Here is a 26,272-nt window from a genome sequence, read left to right on the forward strand (position 1 = left end):
TCGGAACGTGACACTCCGATCCCATAATCCGTGTCGGAACGTGACACTCCAATCCAGTAATCCGTGTCGGAACGTGACAGTCCGATCCCCTAATACTGTGTCGGAACGTGACACTCCGATCCAATAATTACCATTACTCATCATTTATTACCACCACTTTCAATTCATGGTTATAATATTTTCATCTAGCCTCCTTTATTTCAAGGCATTACTTCGGTATAGATGGTTCAAGATTAGAATTTCAACATTCTCTTAATTTTATAGCCAACCACAAACCACACAATCAAAAACATGCAACCACACAATCAAGTACATAGGAGACCTTACACTATCATTCAATACATATCAATCGCTATTTAGAGTTTATCTATTAGATAGAATTAAACCATAACCTACCTCCACCGAAGAATCGAAATCAATCAAGCTATCTCCCCAATGCCTTTGAACCTTTTCAATTCACGTTGGTCGCTCCTCCCTTCATTCACGCCCTTCTCTTTTTATTTTTCTTTTCTTTTCTTTTTCCCAGATTCTTTTTACCCTAATTATCATATAATCAATTTTAAAAGATGGTAAAAGCAACCCACTATTTATTTTTAAGTTACCTCCTTTAACCCACAACTAACTCAATTATACACATTACCCCACTAATTTCATAATAATAATTATGAATAGTCCAAAACACCCCTAAGAAAATTTAGCGGAAGTCTGACCAAGTCGGGTTTACGCAGCTTGTGACGGTCCATCGTATCTACGACGGTCTGTGCTGCAAGTCCGTCGTGAAGTTCAGAGAGTCGATTCAGGTACCCAGGCTCCAAAAATTGAAGTGTTTTGGTACGAAGACCCTGTGACGGTCCGTCGTATCCATGACGGTCCGTCCTGTAGGTCCGTCCTGAAGTTCAGAGAAGTAACTCCAGTAACCCGATTCCTAGAGTTGAAGTGTTTTGGAACGAAGGCCCTCGACGGTCCGTCGTGCCTATGACGGTTCGTCCTACTTGTCGTTGAGGGTAATGAGAAGAGTAGCAGAAGAAATTACACAAGTATGGGACGACGGAATCCATCACGGGCCGTCGTGACCATGACGGTCCGTCGCGTGGTCCTTCGACCCAGTCAGTTTTTATCAAAATAATTTTACTGCTCGAACCTACTAAACAGGTTGTTACAGTATAATAGGCTTTGAAGGTGTTAGTTGGAGTTCCTAGGTCTTTTCCAAGACCATTAATTGAATGTCCTTTATGTTTTGAGTGTCTCCTAAATGAACTAATGAATGTAAGACTTGTGTTAAGAAAGTATTTTAAATAAATAATTTTATATCTGGAGTAGTTAAAGGTTGTCTAGTTAAGGTGTGAAGGGGGCATAGGAATGGTCACTTTTTATCTTACCTAGATGAGTCTTAAGAATTACTTTAATTAGGGAATATGTTGAATATGTAGACATGATCTAAAATTCGGTAGTCTTAAGTACTATTTAGGTAGTCTTGAAGAGGTCAATCATGAATGTTATCTTCTTGATTTACTTAAATAAGTCATTTGATAGCCTTTGGTAAGAGAATGTCATAGTATTTATATGTTGTTGTGTTAAGTGACAATTATTTTATCATAGGTAGTCTATAGGATCTCTTAAGTGTGTGTGTGTGTACGGGATTGTATGGGCGGTCGCTTCACAACTCACTCAAGTGAGACTTAGAATCACCTTTGGTAGAAGAATGTCATGTTGATCTGTATGGTGTCTTGTAAGTGTGTATGTCTGATTCTAAGAAGTTTTGAGGGTCATTTAGGCATGCTTATGGAGGTTGTATGGGCGGTCTCTCTTTGTGTTGCTTAAGTGATTCTTATGATAGCTTTTAGTGAGAGGACTATATGCTAGAAAGTGATAAAAGGGAAGAGAAATCACTTCACTGTTACACTGAAGCAATTAGTGCACAGTGAATATAAGTCACTGTAATTATGGTTGGAAAATGTCCTAAACTGATTAAATGTTATCTTATGTGTTTCTAAGGTGTTAAATATTGTTTGTATGATTATTATATGATTTTTAAATCAAAAGATCTATATTTTCAATAAATGTCCGTTTTCATGATTTTCGTGCATTATGTCATACTTAGTACATGTGATTGTACTAATCCATGCTTTTATCTATCTTTATAATTGTTGGTAGGTGAGGAGAACTTGGGAAGCAAGACTTGGATCGTAGCACAATTCCAGTGAAGTCGAAGTATGTCCTCATTTGATTCGAGGGCATAGATGTGTTTTATGTTTACTTTTAAAAGTATTGTAAAAGACTAAGTAATTCTATATTTTGAAGTATGGGACGTGTCCCAAAAGTATTCTTGCATCTAAGTTTGATGAGATTGAGACATAGTATTTCTTACGATTCTAATGAAAGATGTTATTAAAGATATTTTTAATATTTTATAAAAGACTAAGTAATTCTATATTTTGATGTATGGGACGTGTCCCAAAAGTATTGTTGCATCTAAGTTTGATGAGATTGAGACTTAGTATTTCTTACGATTCTAATGAAAGATGTTATTAAAGATATTTTTAATGTTTTATAAAAAGTTTTAATTCCGCACTACTTTTTATTATGTATATGCGATGAAAGATACCGGAAGGGCTTGTACAAGACCTCCGAGAGGTCAAGTACGCGGGTTGCAATCCGAGATTGATCTAACTTCTAGGGTGTGGTTTCGGGATGTGACATGATGTTTGAGTTTGGATAGTGTTATGGGACATTATCTATACATTGCACCAACTGTCACTAGAGGGTTACTTGGGAAAGTCAATAAGTTAGAATGAGAAGAATGTTCACTGTAAAGAGAAAATAGCTCACTGTAAAGTGGGAAAAGCATAACGTAATGTGGTCCTAAAATGTCTTAAATGCAATGTGAGATTTTATATGATTATTAACCACGAAACATGCCTATATGAAGTATGTAAATTGTATAATGCTTAAGTTTTCACAAAAAGACATGATGCATGGTTTTCAAAGAAAAGATATCCCTTTTAAATGCATATTTTTGCATGGTTGTCATATTTAGTGCATTTTTGTACTAACTCCATTCTTCTCTAATTTTTAAAAAAAAAAGTAGGTTATGGATGTTTAATGGAGGTCTCTAACGTGAAGGCCTTGATACGTGATTCCCAATCTCAACGAAAGGATCCTTAAGTTCAAGGATTTCCTATGTAAAGTTTTGATAAAGTCTTGTAATAGTTTAGTTAATAAATTTATTCTAAAAGGGTCTTGTCCCTATTATACTCTAATGATGTTGAGTTTAGGATGACAAAAAGAGACTAGATTCTAAATATGTACTTATGATATTTCATATATAAAGAAAGTGATGTTCTAGCATATGATGTACTATGAAAGTTTAAAACTTTCCGCTAAATTTACCAATGAAAATGTGATAAATAAAACTATGGGATTGTATAAGACCTCCAAGAGGTCTAGTATGCCATGTTACATCTAGGGGGTTCTCCCTGGTCGTGACATTTGGGTCTAAGGAGATGTCATCAGTGAAGCTTCAGTGGAGGCACCGTTTAGTCAAGTAAGCTACTTAGCAATCCGAGCTTAACATACGGACCCCATATCCTCATCATTTTAATCCTTTGAGTACTTCCTTCTATTTTACCCTCAAGGATGAAAGTCATGGCTGTTATAATGGACCTTGTGGTCTTGTGATTTCTGCTATGTTCATTTACTATTTTTACCTTTCTTGATGCATCTGTATAGTGGTTGTGTTGTATAGTGATAGGGTGGGTGGCATACTCCTCGAGTTGGTCAAGAGATCTTTGAGTGAGTGTTTACAATTTTGGAAGTTTTCTACTTAGAAGAGTTGACATAGGTCAACATCTAGAGAATTTGATGTCATGCGAGGTTTCCAGTAGTCCTATCAACTTTAGAAGGCTCTTTTTGGGGTGTGGCATGGTTGGTTTGGGTCCCAAGGTCCTTAACGTGACTTTGATACATTAGACAAGATATTTGTGGGGGATCGGAAAGCGGTTGACTTAAGTCAGCATTGTTTGTAAACGTTCTTGGATGATAATTTTCTTTGCGTGGTTAAATTTGGAATTCCATGTTTGGTGTAGAAAAACCTTTTGTTAGGATCACAAGGTGATCAGGATGAGTTTGTGGAGTTTTGTGTTTTGTCTATTTTGTGCAAGTGTTGACTTAGGTTAACATTTCATTGAGAGACCGCTATTGGTTGTTTTGTGGATTTGGTTAAGTACATAATGTTGTTTATGGTAGGGTAGCATAAGTTTTTTACATTCACATTGTTCTTTCCTAATAGTGCGGCTGATAAAATCTCTTCTAGTGCATCATGGATTTTTCTATGCGTTCGCAAAGGTCGTGGCGACTGAAAATCATGCTCGCTAGGTAGACGTCGTGATTGTGGGATGTGAGGAAGTTAGTAATACATTTTCAGACTAGCTCCTTCATTAATCGAGGCCAAGTTGTTGACCGCGTTCTCGAACTAGCTACCACGTTTGCCGAGACCAATAGTTATAAATCAATTCTTCACCTTTCAGCATTCATTTTCAAAAAGAACAAACTTCTTGAGGTGATTTGGAGATCAATTCTTGAAGGAAATTAGTGAAGAATCATGGCAAATTATTGTTGACCAGGTGGAATCACTTTGTGGGTCATTAATCTTCTGTTTACAGGGTAAGTTTCGTCCTATTGTCTCTTCATTTACATTCTTGAGATCGAATGGGATGTAACGGTTCTGAGCTTCTTAGTTCTTGGATTGTAGGCGTTTTCGGGGCACAAATTCAATATAGATTTATCAATCTATGACCATCTAGACATAAATTAAGTACAATTCTTAAGTCATTCAATAACCCAATGAAAACTACACTAGAATTTATAAGCATTAAGACAATATCAACTAACCCATAAAGTAGTCAAAAAACTAGGGCTCATCAATTACATGGGTTCCTAGGTTAATTATGTTAAAATAATCTAATTAAAAACAATTCAATCAATATTCAATGACTTAAAACCTCGAATGCAAGATTCCATGGATCGATCATGAAATTGGACAAGTTCATATTTTGAAAACTTAAGAAATGTCTTTTAATTTTTGGCTCCTTGATGAATAGAGATTCAAGGATCAAAAACCATACCTTAATGAAGCTAAGCCACGAATTTGATGAAGAATCACCACTGAGATCTCCAATCCAAGCTCTTCCTTGAGTTTTGTCTTCGATGGAGTTCTAGAGAATTTCTAAGATATTTTGGGTTCTGATTTTTGAACAATGAGTTCAGCTAGGTATTTATAGGACTTATTGTCACGACCCGGATTTTTGAAATCGAACCGCAACCGGAGTCGTTGACATCTCAGAGGTGCAGACAAGCCTCTTCTTGCATTCATATTGTTAATTTTAGCGGAAAATTTAAAACTTTTTATAAGTATGAAGTTTACATAGACTTCATATAGTTAATACTTAATTGCATCATATAGTAAGCTCAACATAAATGAAACAACCATCTATCATAATATTCAATTTGAAACAGAATATAAATATATCATAAATATGTTAGCCAAAAATGGCCTTATTACAAAAATCTTCGAAATAAACTGTGAAGGAAACTCTAGGGACAATATCCACTAGCTATGTCTATATCTAACGCTAGACTAAATTGTAGCATCCTCGAAATCAAGACGACCTACCAAATGATCTTGAGAAACGCTGAAGTCCAAGCCGCTGCAAGTGTCGTCAATTTGTCCTCTGACCTGCACCTATAAAAATACTAATTGTATAGGGTTAATACACTTGTACTAAGTATGGGTGTACGCACACATACACATAAATCTATGCATGATCAATGAAAGCTCTTCCTAAGCAACATGCCATTTCTAGAAAGTCTAGGCTTTCCTTATTCGTTAGTTGTGAATTGTGGTATGAATATGATGTATTTTAATGCATTGAAAGCAAATAAATAATTTTATATATGATCACAAGACATTAGTATCATCAACATAATTTTAGAACCACTCGGGCGAGGATTTGAAAATTTGATTGCCCAAACCCGAGAGCTCCTCTTTGGGGACAGTTTACTTTTCAGTCTCCTTCTTCTTGTTGTTGTGTAGTTCAATAATTCCTTTGGTCTTATGCTTTACTTACAAGTGCAATGATTCATTGTACTCTCATACCCACAATGAATCGATGTAAGTAATCCAAGGACTAAGGAATGATTTCCCTACCTTATAGTAAGTCATTCTTTACACTATGTATTCATTAACATTTCATATGTCCTTCTCTATTGGCTATGCCATCTATTTCATTACTTTCATCTTAGGGAAGTTATGAGATATTTAGTTAACATTATGTTTCTACTTCCGTTTATTGGCAACATATAAGAAGTCATTATAGGCCAATCTTAATTGGCTTTGCCCATTATTTTCTGAAACTTCATGAGTGTGATATTGGTAATTGACATTCTTAAGCTCTTATTCAATGCTCACTTTGAACATACATTATATCATCATCATTCGTTCTAACTTTCATAGGAACATCATTAGGAATAAGATCAAGCGAGCTTAACATGAAATCCTGTGTCTTCCCCACACCGAAAAGAGGTGATTCACCGGTTAAAATGAATCTAGATCATGTGAGTTACTCATGAAATCCAGTGTCTCCCCTACACCGAAAAGGGGTGAGTCCCGGCTAAGGCGAATCCACCTCAAGTGTTCATTCCACACAGAAAGGAGTGGCTCACGACTATAGTAAACCAAGAACATGTCGTGAGCATTCACTGACATAGATCATGTGATCTAACCATGAAATTTAGTGTCTTCCTCACACCGAAAAGAGGTGGAATCACTGGCCAAAGTGAAACCAAACATACCTAGCTCGCTTAGGTGGAAACCACTGGCTAGTTCCTATGTTGGCTAGACATAGTTCGAAGACTAGGGACTTGATGAGACTACTTATCCACCTCGGTGGTAGCCTCTTTCATGAGACTTACCTATGCAAGAACATTCTCATAACTAGTCTATCGGTGTTGTTCTCACTTTCATCATCTTCTTTATCTTTTAGAGTTGACTCAAGCATTATGGAAGTTTGCTTATAGATTGAGATTAACTTACTATTTTAATGACTTGTCATCCTTACTTTACATTGATGAAATGTGAATTTTCCTTACATATCATCATTATTTTACATTGATGAAATGTGAATTGTCCTTACATATCATCCTTAGGTGTTAATGAAACTAGTCTCACACATTCTAACACCTTCATTCGTGAGTATTCTTTTAACATAGTAGCTTAGGTGTAAGTAAGACTTGTCTCACTTTCTTTAACACCCCATTCAGGTAACTTACTTAATTTAGACCCCTTTAATTATGTTATAACTCATGTTACTTCTTTACTTTAGTGTAGTAGCTTCATTTCATCGTTTATGGACGATGAGCACTTTTTTCAATGAGTTACATATGTTCATAGTTCATTATTTTAGAGCATGTTGGGAGTTGTCCCAATGAATGGCATGCCCTTGTTTATGTGTTCATTGAATTACTTTATAAGTTCTTATAAGATATTTGATACTCTTACTACACAAGATTGTCATATGATTAGTATTGGCCTCAATATTTGGGATATTAAACTACATAACCATTTTTGTTGGCATAAGCCAATTTTACGTATGTTCATATTTAAATTGAATATGTATGAACCATTAGCCAATCTATCAATCATTTACATAATCTCCTAGCCATTATCATGCATTCATTTTGACCAAGTAGTGTTAGCCAATTTGTTGGCATAAGATAGGCAATTCATTCACGATGTGATTTCATAGATGTCTTTTTAAGCCAATCTTAGTTTGTGGCTTTAATGATAAAGTCTTTAAGACATATTGGACAGCATGATATTAACATTTTATGAATTTAGCACCTTCATAACGTCACAATTACAGCAAATCAACATTCGTATAATCACATCAACCACTTAACATGTACGGACGTAACTAGCACATCATCGATTCTTAACTTACGTTATAATATTAACTTCACGCGACTAAAAATTCATAAATTAGTCGATATTCATCATTCAAGAAGAATACACTTTAAGAACAGTCATCATCACATACCAACAACATGATCTCTAACCTATTCATCATTGAATCGAAAAGAATACCAGAGACAAGGGAGTTGGACGAGAACACGGGAACAACCCTAGTTTTCAAGATCTTTGAATCGTTAGAAAGAAAGTTGGCTTGGAGAAAGAAGTCCAGTAGAGAAACCCATACCTTATGTATAATTTAATCTACGAAGATCACCTTGCACGAAACCTTGAAGAAAACCTTGAATTCGCCTAAGAAATCTTTAGCGTTCTACGTTTTCTTGCGTTTTGTCGCCTACTACCTTAGCGTCGTGAGTCTCAACGTTTTGATCGTGATTTTTTGTTTTAGGAACTGATCTTGAATTATAAAACTTAGGTTTAATAAGTTAATTTAATAAACTAATTAATGAATTACCAAAACGCCCCTCCTAAGTTGACTAAACATAGGGGAATTTTGACTCGACCAAAAATCTGGAAAATGGGGTTGACTATGGTTTTGTTCAACATTTTGACTTTATATTAATTAATTAAATCCTTAATTTAATTAATTTCGTAACCTAGGGTAATTAATAAAATTTCCCTAAGTCTTTGGAACCATAACCAAACCTTTAGGACTATCCTAAGTTAAGTACTCGGATGTTTCTTGAATTATACTAGGTTAGTGTAAGGATTTCATTTTTACCATTTAACATAATTAATTAAATGGCTAATTTAATTAATTATGTTACCTAATGTGATTACTAAATCACCCTTAAGTCGTTGAGACCTTAACTAATCCTTTGGACCATCCTAGGTTAGGTACTAGGTTGTCCCTCTCTTGTCTTAACCGAAATCTGGAAATTTCCTTTGTAGTTTCGGTTTTATACCTTTTGAAATTAATTAATAAAGTTAATAAATTAATTAATTATGTAACCTAGGGGAATTAATAAAGTACCCCTAAGTTTTTATGACCATAACTAACCTTTTGGACCATCCTAGGTTAGGTACTAGTTGACTCTTTAACTAGTACTAGGTTAGTGTCAACCCGATTTAGTCCCAGGTGCACTAGTGGGTCCATTTCGGTTAGTCCTAGGTTATTTAGATAGTTAGGACAGTTATTTAGGACCTAGAGTTTGTTAGGAAGTTAGTCCCCACATGGAGGGACCCGTCCGCACATGCTGCCCCTTAACTACCCTAACCGAATTTGGTTAGGGTGGTCCCCTCTCTTTGGCCGTTTCCCACTTGCCCATGTGCTTGCACATGGGTTGGTTGTACTTTCCTAACTAACTATTCTTGATGTACTATTTGGAATATTTACTTATAGTCCCAAGGACCCTCACTATGTCCTTGGGCACTGCTTAACTTACATGATCATTTTATATGGTCATGTGGAATGGTATCTAGGCTTGACACTTTGATGCCTCATACCTTAGTGAATACTTGGAAATCTATGTTTTCAGCTTAGGGTCTTCATTGAAGGTACATTTCTTAAAAATCAATCTTGGATTGGGGTATGACAACCCAAAAAGTATATTTCTTATTCCTATATCAAAAATTGGCAAATATCCCTAAGCCAATTTTTCTATACTATGCCTAATATTTCTCAATATTGGAATATTGGGCATTGGGGGTGCCTATGCACCCCTAATAGGCTATCCTAAGGGCGTACTGGGCTCTTCATTAGATATATGATTTTCCGGAATGTTATACTTACTAAACCCACTTAAAATACTTAAAATAATCCTAAGTAATCGCCCTTTCTCTTATTTGGACGTGGGGTGAATTTACAAATTCACCCCTTCACTTAATAGTGAAGCTGCGCAGGAACTGTTCACCATCAACGACTGGCCATCGACAGGGCGTCAGTCCCTTGATGGGTTGTCCTGTCCTCCATCGATTGGATTAAAGAGTGGAAAATAAGATATGATCTCCCTAGTCTAAGTATTGACCCACATCTCCCATCGACGGGGCATCGACTGGCCAATGAGCCGTCGTTTGCCTCAGTCTATTTGGCTGGTCTTGACAGCCTTTGGCTCTTGGAAGGGTCCTTTCTCAAGAACCCTTGGTTGGTCCTTGGGGACTTTCACCCGGATGTTTCCAACCCGAATATGATCGTATACGAGTTTAGGACCTCCCATATCAATTTCATCTAAAACAAACACGTAAAACTTGATGAAACATGCTAAGACACACAAAGTCGTTTTAAGGCAAGCCTTTCGAACATCAAGGACGTTCTTGGACGTTTGATCTCCAAACTTCATGAAACTCAACACACTGACTATAAACACTGTCATAACTCATATATGGACCTAATAATCTCATGAAACACACATAAATTCACATAACCACACATGTGACAAATAGGTGACTTAGTCGTCGAACATCTTGGTTGTCCCTTGACGTTTGACTTTCAATACACCTAAATGTTTAGATACTGCCTCAATACCACATTATAAACCATTTTAGGACCTTATACCCTCATAACAAACTTGTCAGACTCTAGTTTAATCTAAATCAATTTTAGAGGTGTCACATGATCTATGTCTCTCCAATCTTTATTGAATTGGTGGTGTAGTGTACTAGTTTGTCGCATGGTCTTGGAATAACTTATACATAATTTAATTTATGTTAAATTACATATATATACTTCCATATACAAGAATCATTTATGAAAAATTTGTATTGATGAATGATGATCAATGATTGATGAATTGGTAAGAATCGTTTTTTCCCTCTACTTTCTTATAGAATTTGTAGTTGATGAACCCTTGTATGGCATTGTGTGGTATGATACACTTATGGTGGCGGTGTTTACTTTATTGACAATGTATATATGATGTGATCATGGACTTAAATGCAATTATATTATGAATCTGTGTTGGTGATGATCACCCAATGTGAAGCCTCATGCCTAGTCTTCTAGTCTAGTAGTGACTTAGGTAGTATGGCTATTGTATAAGCATGTGTATAACAATGTAAGGGATAGGTCTAGGTGTTTCCATTGATGAGTTCTAATGGTTAATAATCCCTACCTATTTACCCCTATGCGAATGTGTGAATAGCTAAGGTAAGGAGTCATAAGTGTAATATGAAGTAAGCTTGTCTCCTTTACTAAATAGTGTTGTTTGGTCTATGCTCTAAGGTGAATTGTGGTTCTAACAGCGTGACTGACTCAATGTGTTTTTGATAGCAATTATGTGATCATGTTTACTAATATACACAAACTCACACTTCATGCAAGCTTACAAGTAGTATAGGTTCATGGTGTCCAATGAAAAGTATTCTCATATGAACTTATGTCTACTACTATGCATGTGAAACATATGTCTATGAAGCATGTTATGTATTCCCTTAACTAGGATGACTTGATAGGTATACTAGTATGGGTAAGGGTATGGGACCTTTTCTATGCATTGCACATGTGTGCCTTGATAGGATAGTTCCTAGGTTTGGTTTTCTATGTACATGAGTATGAATGCATGATTATGTTAATTGTTGGAACATGTGTGCTCTTAATGTGTTATGTGAAAGAATTTCTCACATATATGTATACACACTCACATGTATGATGATCTAGTCAATAGAGGGGCCTTGAAAGGTGTTCTCAAGTGTACACTAAACTAGATGGTGGTTGAATATGTTATGTCTATGTGAAAGGGTTTCTCACATGATTTAGGTTGATGAACTCTCATCTATGACCTGTGAGCTCAACTATGAGGATTTAACTCTCCTAATCCTAATTTTATAATGTAATGTTAATAAAGGCTTTTTAATAAAAGGGAACTTTGCTTAGCACTGAGAGAACTTGAAGTTGAGGGGTGTCCTTTCCCATTGTAGGAAGGTAGGTCACCATAGTCCTCACGAGGTGGTTAGCATCATAGACCAAAGGGCATAGAGTAATATTTCCATAAGTGGATAACTACAATGCCTCAATAGGCATAAAGAGGGTTTCCACATATACCTCTAAGTTCCATAAACTATGATTGGCACATAGGATCTAGCAAGTGATGTCACTTAGTATGCTAGCATGCGTTAATGTTCTACTTTGGCTAAGTAGAGCACTTTCCATTGGTGTATGGATCTACAACACCAAATTCCTTGTAGCACCCATGGTCTTAATGTCGGTTAAGGCTATAGTTTCCCTAAAGTAAAATTGACAATGGAAGTAAAGAACTACACCCTAACTAGGATAACCTTAGGGAAGTTTCTTAGCGTAGGTGCGGGTATGGGACTTCACCTATGCATTGCACAAGTAACTCTTGAATGGAGGTTCAGGAAGGTGTTCTAATGTATGTGTATATGTTTATGTCTTTATGTGTATATGTTTATGTCTTTATGCATGGCATTGTAGTCATGTCTACTTGTTGTGATGATATGCATGGTATGAGTCCTAATGGGTCTATATGATGAGGTCACTCCTTATGTGTATAATGTTTGTTTAATTGGCTATGTGAATGAAAGTCCTACTTGGGTTACATGTAGTTGACTAAAGTCTTATGTGAAGTGTTATGTGAAGTATTTTCTTTGTTATATGAAATTGTCCTATGGATGTGTGTCTTGAGTTGAAAGGTTGTGTGTATAGTTTCTTGTAGTCTTAAGGTGATGTTTAAGTATGGATAGTGTTATGGGACATTATCTATACATTGCACCAAGTGTCGCTAAAGGGTTACTTGGGAAAGTCAAGAAGTTAGAATAAAAAAATGTTCACTATAAAGAGAAAATATCTTATCGTAAGTGGGAACAGCTTGCTGTAAAGTGGTCCTAAAATGCCTTAAATGCAATGTGTGATTTTATATGATGTTTAACCATGAAATATGTCTATATGAACTATTTAAATGTTATAATTCTTATTGTATCAAAGTTTTATGAAGTTTTCAAAAAAAGACATGATGCATGGTTTTCAAAGGAAAAATATCCCTTTTAGATGCATATTTTTGCATGGTTGTCATACTTAGTGCATTTTTGTACTAAATCCATTCTTCTCTACTTTTTACACAGTGTAGATTATGGATGATTAAAGGAGATCTCTAAGTTAAAGGTTTTGATACGTGATTCCCAAGATCAATTAAAGGGATCCTTAAGTTCAAGGATTTCCTATGTCAAGTTTCTATAAAGTCTTGTAATAGTTTAGTTAATGAATTTATGCTAAAAGGGTCGTGTCCCTATTATAGTCTAATGATGTTGAGTCTAGGATCACAAAAAGAAATTATAGTTTAAATATGTACTTATGATATTTTATATATAATGAAAGTGATGTTCTATTATATGATGTGCTATGAAAGTTTTAAATTTTCAGCTAAATTTACCTATGACAATGCGATAAATGATAAGTATGGGATTGTATAAGACCTCCAAAAGGTCAAGTATGCCATTTTACTTCTACGGGTTGCTCCTAAGTCATGACATTGAGGTCTAATGAGATGCCATCAGTGAAGGTTCAGTGGAGGCACCTTTTGGTCAAGTAAGCTACTTTGAAAGCCGAGCTTGACATACTGACCCCATATCCTCACCTTTTTAATCGTTTGAGTACTTCCTTCTCTTTTACCTTCAAGGATGAAAGTCATGGATGTAATAATGATCCTTGTGGTCACGTCATTTCTGATATGTTCTTTTACTATTTTAACCTTTCCAGATGCATCTGTATAGTGGTTTTGTTGTGTAGTGTTATGATGGGTGGCATACTCTCCTCGAGTTGGTCAAGAGAGCTTTGAGTGAGTGTTTCCTGTTGGAAGTTTTCTAATTAGAAGAGTTGACATTGGTCAACATCTAGAGAATTTGATATCGTGCCAGGTTTCCAGTAGTCTTATCAGCTTTAGAAGGCTCTTTTTGGGCGAGTACCATGGTTGGTTTAGGTCCCAAGGCCTTTAACGTGAGTTTGATACATTAGTCAAGATATTTGTGGAAGTTTGGAAAACGGTTGACTTAAGTCAACATTGTTTGTAAACGTTCTTGGATGATAATTTTCTTAGCATGGTTAGCTTTAGAATCCCAAGTTTGGTCTAGAAAAACCTTTTGTTAGGACCATAAGGTGATTAGGATGATTTTTTGGAGTTTTGTGTTTTCTTTATTTTGCGCAAGTGTTGACTTAGGTTAACATTTCATTGAGAGACCTCTGTTGGTTGTTTCTTGGATTTGGTTAAGTACATAATGTTGTTTATGGTAGGGTAGCATAGGTTTTTTACATTCACACTATTCTTTTCTAAAAGTGCGGCTGATGAAATCTCTTCTAGTGCATCATGGATTGTTCTATGCGTTTGCAAAGGTATTGGCGACTGAAAATCATGTTCGCGAGGTAGACGTCGTGTTTGTGGGCTATGAGGACATTTAGTAATACATTTTCAGACTATATCCTGCATTAATGGAGGCCAAGTTGTTGACCGTGTTCTCGAACTAACTCCCACGTTTGCGGAGACCAATAGTTATAAATCAATTCTTCACTTTTCAGCATTCATTTTCAAAAAGAACAAACTTCTTGAGGTGATTTGGAGATCAATTCTTGAAGGAAATTAGTGGGGAATCATGGGAAATTATTGTTGACCAGGTGGAATCACTGTGGTTCATTTATCTTCTGTTTACAGTATAAGTTTCGTCCTATTGTTCTCTTAATTTACATTCTTGAGATTGAATGGGATGTAACGGTTGTGAGCTTGTTAGTTCTTGGATTGTAGGCATTTTCGGGGCACAAATTCAATATATATTTATCAATATATGACCATCTAGACATCAATTAAATACAATTCTTACATCATTCAATAACCCAATGAAAACTACACTAGAATTTATAAGCATTAAGACAATATCAATTAACCCATAAAGTAGTCAAAAAAACTAGGGTTCATCAATTACATGGGTTCATAGGTTAATTATGTTAAAATAATGTAATTAAAAACAATTCAATCAATATTAAATAATTCAAAACCTCGAACACAAGATTCCATTGATAGATCATGAAATTGGACAAGTTCATCTTTTATAAACTTAAGAAATGTCTTTTAATTTTGGGCTCCTTGATGAATAGAGATTCAAGGATCAAAACCATACCTTAATAAATCTAAGACACGAATTTGATGAAGAATAACCACTGAAATCTCCAATCCAAGCTCTTCCTTGAGTTTTGTCTTCAATGGATTACTAGAGAATTTCTAAGATATTTTGGGTTTCGATTATTGAAGATTGAGTTCATCTAGGCATTTAGGACTCATAAACCCACTTAAAATACCTAAAATAACTCTAGTAATCTCCATTTATCTTATTTGGAAGTGGGGTAAATTTACCAATTCACCCTTCACTTAACAGTGAAGCTGCGCAAGAACAGTTCACCATCGACAACTGGCCATCGCGGGGCGTCAGTCCCTTGGCGATCTGTCCTGTCCTGCGTCGATTTGATCAGAGCCAGTAAAATGAGATCTTAGCTCCCTATTCTATGTACTGACCACTCCTCCCATTGCGGGGCGTCGACTTCCCAACGAGTTGTCGTTTGCCTCAGTCGATTGGGCTGGTCTTGATAGCATTTGCCTCTTGGAAGGGTCCTTCCTCAAGTACCCTTGGTTGGTACTTGGGGACTTTCACCCGGATTTTTCCAACCCGAATATGATAATTTACAGTTTTTGGACCTCCCATAACAATTCATCCATAAAAAAACACGTAAAACTCGACGAAACATGCTAAGACACACAAGGTTGTTTTAAGGCAAACCTTTCGAACGTCATCGATGTTCTTGGATTTTTGACCTCCAAAATTCTTGAAACTCAACACACTGACTATAAATACTTTTATAACTCATATAAAAACATCATAATATCGTGAAACACACATAAATTCACATAACTACACATGAGGAGCATAGATGACTTAGTCGTCAAACGTCTTGGTCATCCCTTGACGTTTGACTTCCAATGAACCTAAATATTTCGATACTACCTCAATATAACATTATAAAACATTTTAAGACCTTTAACACTAGTGACAAACTTGTTAGGTTCTACTTTCACCTAAGTCAATTTTAGAGGTGTCATATGATCTATATCTCTCTACTCTTTATTGAATTGGTGGTGTAGCGTACTAGTTTGTAGCTTTATCTTGGAGTGACTTATACATGATTTAATTTATGTTAAAGTACATCTATATACTTACCTATACATTAATTGTTGATTAAAAATATGTATTGATGAATGATGATCAAAGGTTGATGAATTAGTAAGAACGACTCTTTCCCTCTACTTTCCCTCTACATTCCCATAGAATGGTAGTTGATGTACCCTTGTATGTCATTGTGTGGAATGGTCCACTTAGGGTGGAGGTATTTACTTTATTTAAAAATTATATGGGATGTGATGATGGCCTTGAAGGCAATTATATTATGAATGTGTGTTGGTGATGATCACCCAATGTGAACCCTCATGCCTAGTGTTGTAGTCTAGTAGTGATTTAGGTGGTATGACTATTGTATAAGCATGTGCTTAACTATGTTAGGGATAGGTTTATGTGCTTCCAATGATGAGTTATAATTTTTAATAGTCCATTACCTATGTACCCCTATGTGAATGTGTGAATAGTTAAGGTTAGGAGTCTTTAGTGAAATATGAAGTTAGCTTGTCTCTTGTGCTAAATTGTGTTGTTTGATCTATGCTCTAAGGTGAATTGTGGTTCTAATAGGGTGGCTGACTCAATATGTTTTTGATAAACATTATGTGATCATGTTGACCAATGTATACACACTCACACTTCATGCATGCTTATAAGCAGTATAGGTTCATGGTGTCCAATGAAAAGTATTCTCATATGAACTTATGTCTACTACTATGCATGTGAAACATATGTCTATGAACCATATTATGTATTCCCTTAACTAGGATGACTTGATTGGTATACTAGTAAGGGTAAGGATATGGGACCTTGTCTATGCATTGCACATATGTTCCTTGATAGGATGATTCCTAGGTTTGGTTTTATATGTACATGAGTATGAATGCATGATTATGTTAATGTAGGAACATGTGTAGCCTTAATGTGTTATGTGAAAGGATTGCTCATACATGTGTATATACACTCACATGTATGATGATCTAGTCAATAGAGGGGCCTTGAAAGGTGTTCTCAAGTGTACCCTAAACTAGATGGCGTATGCTATGTCCATGTGAAAGGGTTTCTCACATGATTTAGGTTGACGAACTCTCATCTATGACCTATGAGATAAGCATATGAGGATTTAACTCTCCTAAGCCTGATTTTATAAAGTAATGTTAATAAAGGCTTTTTAATAAAAGGGAACTTTGCTAAGAACTGAGAGAACTTGAAGTTGAGGGGTGTCCCTTCCCATTGTAGGAAGGTAGGTCACTATAGTCCTCACAAGGTGGTTAGCATCATAGACCAAAGGGCATAGAGGAATATTTCCATAAGTGGATAATTATAATGCCTCATTAGTCATAAAGAGGGTTTCCACGTGTACCTCTAAGTTCCATAAACTATGCTTGCCACATAGGATCTAGCAAGTGATGTCACTTAGTATGTTAGCATGTGTTAATGTCTTACTTTGGCTAAGTGGAGCACCGCCCATTGGTGTAAGGCTCTACAAAACCAAATTCCATGTAGCACCCATGGTCTTAGTGTCGGTTAATGCTATAATTTCCCTGAAGTAAAATAGATAATGAAAGTAAAGAACTACACCCTAACTAGGACAACCTAAGGGAAGTTGGTTGGTGTAGGTGGGGGTATGGGACTTCACCTATGCATTGCACAATTAACTCTTGAAGGGAGTTCTAGGAAGGTGTTCTAATGTATGTGTATATGTGTATGTCTTTATGCATGGCATTGTAGTCTTGTCTACCTTTTGTAATGATATGCATGGTATGAGTCCTAATGGGTCTATATGATGAGGTATATCCTTATGTGTATAATGTTGGTCTTATTGGGTATGTGAATGAAGGTCCTACTTGAGTTAATGTAGTATATTAAAGTCTTATATTATGTGTAATGTGAAGTATGTTCTTTGTTATATGAAAAGGTCCTATGGATGTATGTCTTGAGTTGATAGCTTGTGTGTATGGTTTCCTTATAGTCTTAATGTGATGTTTGAGTATGAATAGTGTTATGGGACATTATCTATATATTGCACCATTGCACCAAGTGTCACTAGAGGGTTACTTGTGTGACAACCCAAAAACGACTATACTAAGTAAGGCCTAAACGTACCTAGAATGCCTAGGTTAGATCGGGTTCACACGGCTTGATGCGCGTCGAACCAGACCCCTGGACCTATGCACCAGCCAATCCAACTAACTTGGTGAGTTAGTTGAGCTATCAAGGGTTGGTTCCATACATGTTGGGTACCCGAATACTAGGATTCACCCGATGAGTCTTAACCAGACTTAGAGGATTAGTCCTAGGTTTTAAGGGTTCTAGAGGTATAAAGGCAACTTTGGGCTAGGGGTAGTATAGTAATTACCCTAGGCTGATATTAAATTAATTAAATAAGATTTTGAATTAGTCAAAATGGGTCAAATCTCGGTTGTCAAAACCGAGTTTGACCGGATCTCCAAACTCGGGTTCAAGCTGAGTTAGAGGCACAAAAAGGGACGATTTAGATGATTAAAATTAGACAAAAATTAGGAGGGACATTATAGTAACTTAATATGAAAACTATAATATGATTTTATCATTTAAATTATGTTGAATAAGTCAACAAACTCCCCAAGCATGAGGCGAACGACTCCCACTAGAAGTGTACTTCATGTACACTCTTAATTCTTTATATACTCCTAAAAACATTTTTCAGCTTTACCTTACAATTCAAAAATAGAAAAAAGAAAAGTAAACTTACTGTTCTAAAGAGTTCTCAGCTTCATCAATCAAAAACGAAAATAAAAATTGTTTTCCTAAGTGCTCTGAGAAATCGTAGAGGAACTTCACTTGTGAGAAGCAACCAAGGCTAAGAAGAGAGGTTTTGTGCATGGTTTAGGACGTTTAATTGGCTGGTTGTCAACGTTAAAAAGGTATGGGTTTTCTTCTCTCTTGGTCCCTTTCCCAAGAGTCCCCTAAGGTTCAGTATGTATTCCAAACGAAAACTAAGGTTGCCCCATTCCATGCCCCTGTCATTAAATCCTCTGAAAAGTTGATGCATGTGTTGGTATGTTTGCTGGTAGACAATCATAGGAACATTTGTGATTGTGTGCAATGTGATGTTTTCAGACAAAGTATGATCATTTTATGTGTGTTTGATTATATGTATGTTTTATGTACACGATAATGCTAATACCATGAGATGCATATTACGGATTGTTTTCAAGAACGTAGTGAATTATGTTCTATGTAATTGTCGTGTTATTAACATGTGATGATGAAACCGTGATTTTCATGAAAAGTAAGTGAAAGTGATGATCTAAAATGAAATACTAATTGATGAATTAAAATTAGTCTTAGACTCTCGTCCATGTACATCAATGCACAAAGAGATTGTACGGATATATGGACATAAGTTTAGGCAAAAATATTGGTTAAAGTTGATGTAAAAATCTAAACCAAATTGTATAGACTAACATGTAAGGAAATGATCTTAAGGACCTAATGCTAATTAGAGAAGACTCGGCTAAATTCAAATAAATAAACTGCTACACCTAGGAATCGAACCCGAGTCCTCAAGGTTCTAGCACTAGATGAAGAGGTCTTAAGTAAATAAAAAAGAAAATAATGTTGGGTATTGGATGGGAATCGAACCCGTCCTCAAGGCCAAATGTGTGAGATACGTAAGTCTCACATATAATAAAAAATTTATGCTGCCCAAGGGATTCGAACACGGATCCCCTTGACCAAAAATTGTGAGGCATATAAGTCTTACATACGATAAAAATAAAACGCAGCCACTAAGGATCAAATTGGTTTCTCTTGGCCAAATGTGTGAAGACACATAAGTATTACAAACACACGTATAGTGAAAATAAATCAAGAGAATATAGACTTCCCAAGGGATTCGAACACGGTAAAGTCTAAGATCACTTAAAACACACGAAAGCAAGCCTTATGTATTATGTAACCCGAAAGGGGTACTACCATGAGTGTAAAGTATAATAAAGGCCATGTGCATGACATACAATGTAAGTTAACAGGAAGACGAAGAAATGAACATTCGCGTAATGAGGTGAGTAATTATGTTAAACTATGATGCTAATTAAAATGGTGACAACATGATAACAGTCTAAGATGAATGGTGAGACAAGTCTCAACCAAGCCTAAGTAAAGGTCACTAAATGTACTCACCTAAGAGAGTGTTGAATATTAAGAGACAAGTCTCAATCACATTCTATATGTAAGTGTAAGGAAAATTCACACTTAATACGTAAAGAAGAGATTAGAAATCATCTAATGATCTAGGGCTACCTCATGCTCAGAAGAAAGCTTCGATGATGCATGAGTTGAATGTAAATATGAACTTTAAACTAAGCACCGATAGGCTAGCTATGAGTGGTGATGCATTATTTCCGGAAGGGCGGAGGTTCACATACATCTCAAGAGATGAGACTATCCACCAAGGTGGGTATGGGTCTCCCTAAATCTCCTAGTCTTTGAAATTTGTTGCCAACATAGGGAACTAGCTTTGTTCGAACACCTAAAGCTAGCATGTTTTTGGTTTCACTTTGGCCAGTGACTCCACCCCTTTTCGGTGTAGGGGAGACACCGTATTTCATGATTCTCACCTGATCTATGTCGGTTAATGTTGAAGTTCCTCAAAGTATTAAAGATAATGAAAGGAACGATGCCGAAGGTTCTTGTGCAAGACAATCAAGAGGTGAAACCGGATTCAAGTAATGACATTAGGTCACTCTTGGTCATTGAACTTCATGATCTCGATGAGATTCTTAAACTTCATCGTAGGTATAGTTGTTGTTCACATCAGCCTATGAATTAATGAAATGAATAATGTGAAGTACAAATGAACGAATGAAGCAGGCTCTGTGTTTGCTAAAGGAGGACCACGCGTTGAGATCCCATATGTTGGGCCCTCACTTGAGATGTCTTAATTCTACGTCCATGATTCCAAGGTCTCATGGATATGAAATGTATGATATATGGAACATGAAATGTATGTTATGTTCACATATGTGTGTATAATGTGTGACATATTCATGGTATGACCTTCCTATTACGAATTTGGCAAGTCAAGAAACTTGACCAAATAAGAAAGCATGTTGATTAGGAAGAGCAATTCTTGTTCATGCATTACGTTATGTCTTGATGCATGGACTTATACTTAGTACAACTGTGTACTAATTCCGTACAATATTACTATTTTCAGTGCAGGCTCAGGTGGACGTTGAGGGTATCATTGTAGCTGTTCGGACTCAGAGATTTCATCTGGACTTGGTAGGTCCTCATGCATTTGAGGATGCCTTCCTTTATATTTCTTGCTTAGTTGTAGGTTTGAACTAGTGGAGTATGTTCCACTAATGTTTCTTTCCTATTTTATTCAGACGCTTGTAATGATGTCGTTTTGGAAAGTATTACTTATGACCTGAGATTCCATTTCTTTCAAGTTCCATGATCTTATAATTAGATGGTTGATGTATGAGCAATGAACTTCCTTATAAATATGCGTTTATATGAAGTCTATGTATACTTCAACTATTAACAAAAAAATTTAAATTTTATGCTAAAATTAATCGTATTAATGTGATGAATTCAAGAAGAGGCTTGTCTGCGACCTCTGAGAGGTCAACGACGCTGGTTGCGGTTTGTATTCCAGAATCCGAGTTGTGAAATACTGTGTATCATAGAATTAGGTTAAATATCAAAGACATCAGGCTCATTTCAACCACGTTAAGTAGTTTCTAAGTTATGGTAGTGAAGTGCACCACTATCATGAATTAGAGACTTCATAATATTTAGGAAATTTTCCCTTCTTCTACTATTTATCGTGCTATGTAGACTTGTGACATAATTGTGTCATTAAGAAACTAACTCTCTTCTGTATCTAGTAGATAATGAATATGAGAAGAAATGCAGGCAGGAGGGTAGGTGAGGCAGCTGCTGGACGAAATCAAGTTCCTTCTCAAGCCCTAGTTGCTACTGATCAAGTGCATGTCAATCCAGCTGGGTTGACAGATGGTGAAGTGAGGAATGCTTTGCTGCAGATGGCACAGGCCATCACTACTCAGACTCAAGCCATCACGGCCCAAGTTGCAAGAGACGGTGCTCCTAGAGAGAACCCTCATGCTAGCACCTTGCTAGCAGGCTGAAGGACTTCACCAGAATGAACTCCCTAGTTTACTACGGATCCAAGAGCCATGAGGATCCCCAAAAGTTCGTGGATGAGGTCCACAAGATCCTTTGTGCCATGGGAGTAGATGAGGAGGCAAAGGCTGAGTTGACTGTATATCAACTCAAGGATGTGGCACAGATTCGGTACCGGATGTGGGTTGATAGTCGAGCACGTGGAGATGTTCCCATCACTTGGGATGTTCTCAAGACTGCCTTTCTGGAGATATTATTCCCCAGAGAGCAACGAGAAGCTAAGGTTGAAGAGTTCATCAACCTTAGACAGGGAGGTATGTCAGTCAAGGAGTATTCCTTGAATTTCGTTAAACTCTCAAAGTATGCTTCTTCTCTGGTGGCAAATAGCAGGGATAAAATGAGAAGGTTTGTGACTGGCGTGTCGGAGGATCTAGTGGAAGATTGTCGGGAATCCATGTTGCATGATAGCATGGATCTAGGAAGGTTGATTGTGCATGCTCAGCAAGTGGATGAGAGTCGCCGTAAGAGGAGGGTTTATGAAAGCAAGAAGCCTAGGACTGCGGATCAGGATGGTCCTAGCTCGGGAAGGGGCTCATTTAGACTCCAGAACAGACTTGAGTTCAAGAGACATTCAAGTAATTCTGCTTCTTAAGGAAATGTGAATGCTTAAGTGAACGAGTCTTTCCCCTGAAAGGGCAATGATCAGAACGTCTAGCAAAAAAGCAAGCTTTGTGGTAATGTGGACGTCCCCATGGAGGTGAGTGTTTAATAGGTACTAACACTTGCTTTGGGTGTGGCAAGACTGGATACATGGTTCGAGATTGTCCTCAGACGATGGATAAAGCCAAGCCAGATGCTTAGCCTCGGCCGAATGCTAATGCTGAAGCCGAACCTCCTAAGAGTAATTGATTTTATGCACTGAAAGGTAGAGAAGAGAAAGAGAAGTCAGCTGATGTTGTCACGGGTACGTTGCATGTCTTTACTTTCCAATTGTATGCATTGTTAGATCCAAGATCCACTCTATCATTTGTTACTCCTTTGATAGCTAGTAAATTTGATGTGCTTCCTAACGTCCTTCATGAGTCTATTCTATTAAGTACCGCCATAGGAGACGGCAATAGAGTAGAAAGAGTGTATAAAACTTGCCCAATTTAAATCCTTGATAGAGTCACTCATGCTGATCTTGTGGAATTAGCCATGCTCGATTTTGGTATAATCTTTTGTATGGATTGGCTCCATAAGTGTTATGCCACCATAGTTGTCGAAAGAGGGTAGTGAGGTTTCAGTTTCCAAATGAGTTACAGCGGGAACGGGAAGGGCATGGTTCAAGTCCACTCGGCCAAATTGTTTCACACTTAGAGGCCAATAAGATGATAGCTAAGGGGTATTTGTACCACTTAGTTAGAGTCAATGACTTAGATCAAGAAGTTCCTTCCATAGACTAAGTATCAGTAGTGAATGAGTTCCCAGATATTTTTATGGAGGATTTACCAGGAATCCCTCTTTAACCTGAGATTGACTTTGGTGTTGATTTAGATCCCAACGCCAAGCCAATTTCTATTCCCCGTATAGGATTGCATCAGCTGAACTGAGAGAGTTGAAGTTGCAGTTAGAAGATCTACTTGATAAGGGCTTTTTCCAGCCGAGCATATCCCCATGGGGTGCTCCAGTGTTGTTCATAAAGAAAAGGGATGGAACCCTTAGAATGTGCATCGATTATCGGCAACTCAACAAAGTCACTATAAAGAATAAGTACCCTCTTCCCAAAATTGACAATTTATTTGACCAACTCCAAGGTTCAAGTTTATTTTCTAATATAGACCTTCGGTCAGGCTATCATCAGCTTAGAGTGAGACAAGAAGACGTTCCTAATACAGCTTTCTGTACTAGATATGGGCATTATGAATTTTTGGTCATGTCATTCGGTCTCACTAACACACCAGCCGCATTTATGGACCTTATAAATAGAGTTTTCCGTGAGTACCTTGCTCCCTTCGTCAGAGAATTCATAGATGACATTCTCATTTACTCTAAGTCTAGAGATGAGCTTGAGGTACACTTGAGAAAGACATTGTAGGTACTTAGAGAACATCAGTTGTATGCGAAGTTCAGCAAATGTGAATTCTGGTTGAGATCATTGACATTTTTTGGTAATGTTGTTGCCGACCAAGGTGTTGAAGTTGATCCTAAGAAGGTTGAGGCAGTGAAGAACTGGTCGAGACCCCTTACTCCTATAGATATTCGGAGTTTTCTTGGCTTAGCCAATTATTATCGCAGGTTTATGGAAGGCTTTTCCACTATAGCGGCTCCACCGACAGCCTTGACAAAGAAAAAGGTAAAGTTTGAGTGGTCTGAGAAATGTGATAAGAGCTTCCAAGAGCTCAAAGACCGACTCACTTCTGCCCCAGTTCTCACGTTGCCAAGGAGTGGTGCAGGATATGTGGTGTACTGTGATGCTTCCCGAATAGTTTTGAGATGTGTTCTTATGCAGGATGGCAAGGTGATGGCATATGCATCGAGACAGTTGAAGATCCACAAGAAGAACTATCCTACTCATGATCTTGAGTTAGCTGCTGTGGTGTTTGCATTAAAACTCTGGAGGCATTATTTATATGGTGTGCATGTTGATGTATATACTGACCATAAAAGTCTTTAGTATGTTTTTACACAGAGGGAGGTGAACCTTCGTCAGAGGAGATGGCTAGAACTGCTCAAAGATTATGATATGAGTGTTTATCATCACCCGGGTACGGCCAATGTAGTAGCTGATGCGTTCAGTTGATTGAGCATGGGCAGCATGTCTCATATTGATGAAGAGAAGAAGGAGTTGGTTGAAGAGGTTCACCAATTGGCTAGATTGAGTGTACGGCCGGCAGACGCACCAAGTGGGGGTGTTTCGGTTCACTCAAGTTCTGAATCCTCATTCGTGGTAGATGTTAAAGCCAATCACCATCTCGACCCAGTACTCATGGAGTTGAAGAACTAAGTATTGAGTGAGTTGAATGACTCATTTTCCCTAGGAGGGGATGGTGTACTCAGGTACAAAAACAGGTTATGTGTGCCCAATATTGATAATTTGAGGTCTAGTATTTTGGCAGAATCTCATGGTTCCAGGTATTCCATTCATACATGTTCCACCAAGATGTACCATGACCTTAAAGAGGTCTATTGGTGGGAAGGAATGAAGAGAGATATCTCTAAGTTCGTGGAAAAGTGTTCGAATTGCCAACATGTTAAGGCCGAACACCTTAAGCTTAGGGGTCTCACTCAGACGATTGAGATTCCAACATGGAAGTGGAAGGCTATTAATATGAATTTTTTGGTTGGTCTGCCAAAGACTAGAAAACTACATGATTCTATTGGGGTTATTGTTGAAAAAATGACCAAGTCTGTTCACTTCATACCTGTGAAGTCTATTTACAAAGCTGAAGATCATGCCAAGCTTGATATTGATGAGATAGTGAGATGGCACGGATTCCTCTGTCTATCATCTCGGATTGGGAGCCCAATTTACTTCTCATTTTTGGAGATCTTTCCAAAATGGCTTGGGCACACAGGTGAAGCTTAGTACTGCTTTTCATCCGCAGACGGATGGACAAGCAGAGCGTACCATCCATACCCTTGAATACATGTTGAGATCATGTGTTATTGACTTCATAGGGAGTTGGGATGATCATTTGCCGCTGATAGAGTTCTCTTACAATAACAGCTACCATTCCAGTATTGGGATGGCACCTTTTGAAGCACTATATAGCCGAAGATGTAGGCCTCCGGTTGGATGGTTTGAGGTAGGAGAATCTTCCATCCTTGGTCCTGAGATTGTAAATGAGGCTATAGAGAAGGTGAAGATGATCAGAGATAGCTTGGCTACTGCTTACAGTCGTCAAAAATCCTATGCAGACAACAGAAAGAAGGCTCTAGAGTTTGAGGTTGGTGATTTGGTCTACTTGAAGATATCACCCATGAAAGGGGTGATGAGGTTTGGTAAGAAAGGTAAGTTGAGTA

General features: G+C 37.2%; 1 protein-coding gene across 1 annotated transcript; it reads left to right on the forward strand.

Annotated features, from left to right (window-relative positions):
* Nucleotides 1-23,018: 23,018 nt before the first annotated feature.
* LOC107030180 (uncharacterized mitochondrial protein AtMg00860-like) lies at nucleotides 23,019-25,253 on the forward strand. The gene is made up of 3 exons (XM_015231553.1): nucleotides 23,019-23,024; nucleotides 24,345-24,832; nucleotides 25,064-25,253. Exons 1-3 carry the CDS (start codon nucleotides 23,019-23,021, stop codon nucleotides 25,251-25,253), a joined length of 684 nt encoding a protein of 227 aa, XP_015087039.1.
* Nucleotides 25,254-26,272: the final 1,019 nt, after the last annotated feature.

The sequence above is a fragment of the Solanum pennellii genome, chromosome 9 (genome assembly GCF_001406875.1).
Source record: "Solanum pennellii chromosome 9, SPENNV200".
Taxonomy (NCBI): domain Eukaryota; kingdom Viridiplantae; phylum Streptophyta; class Magnoliopsida; order Solanales; family Solanaceae; genus Solanum; species Solanum pennellii.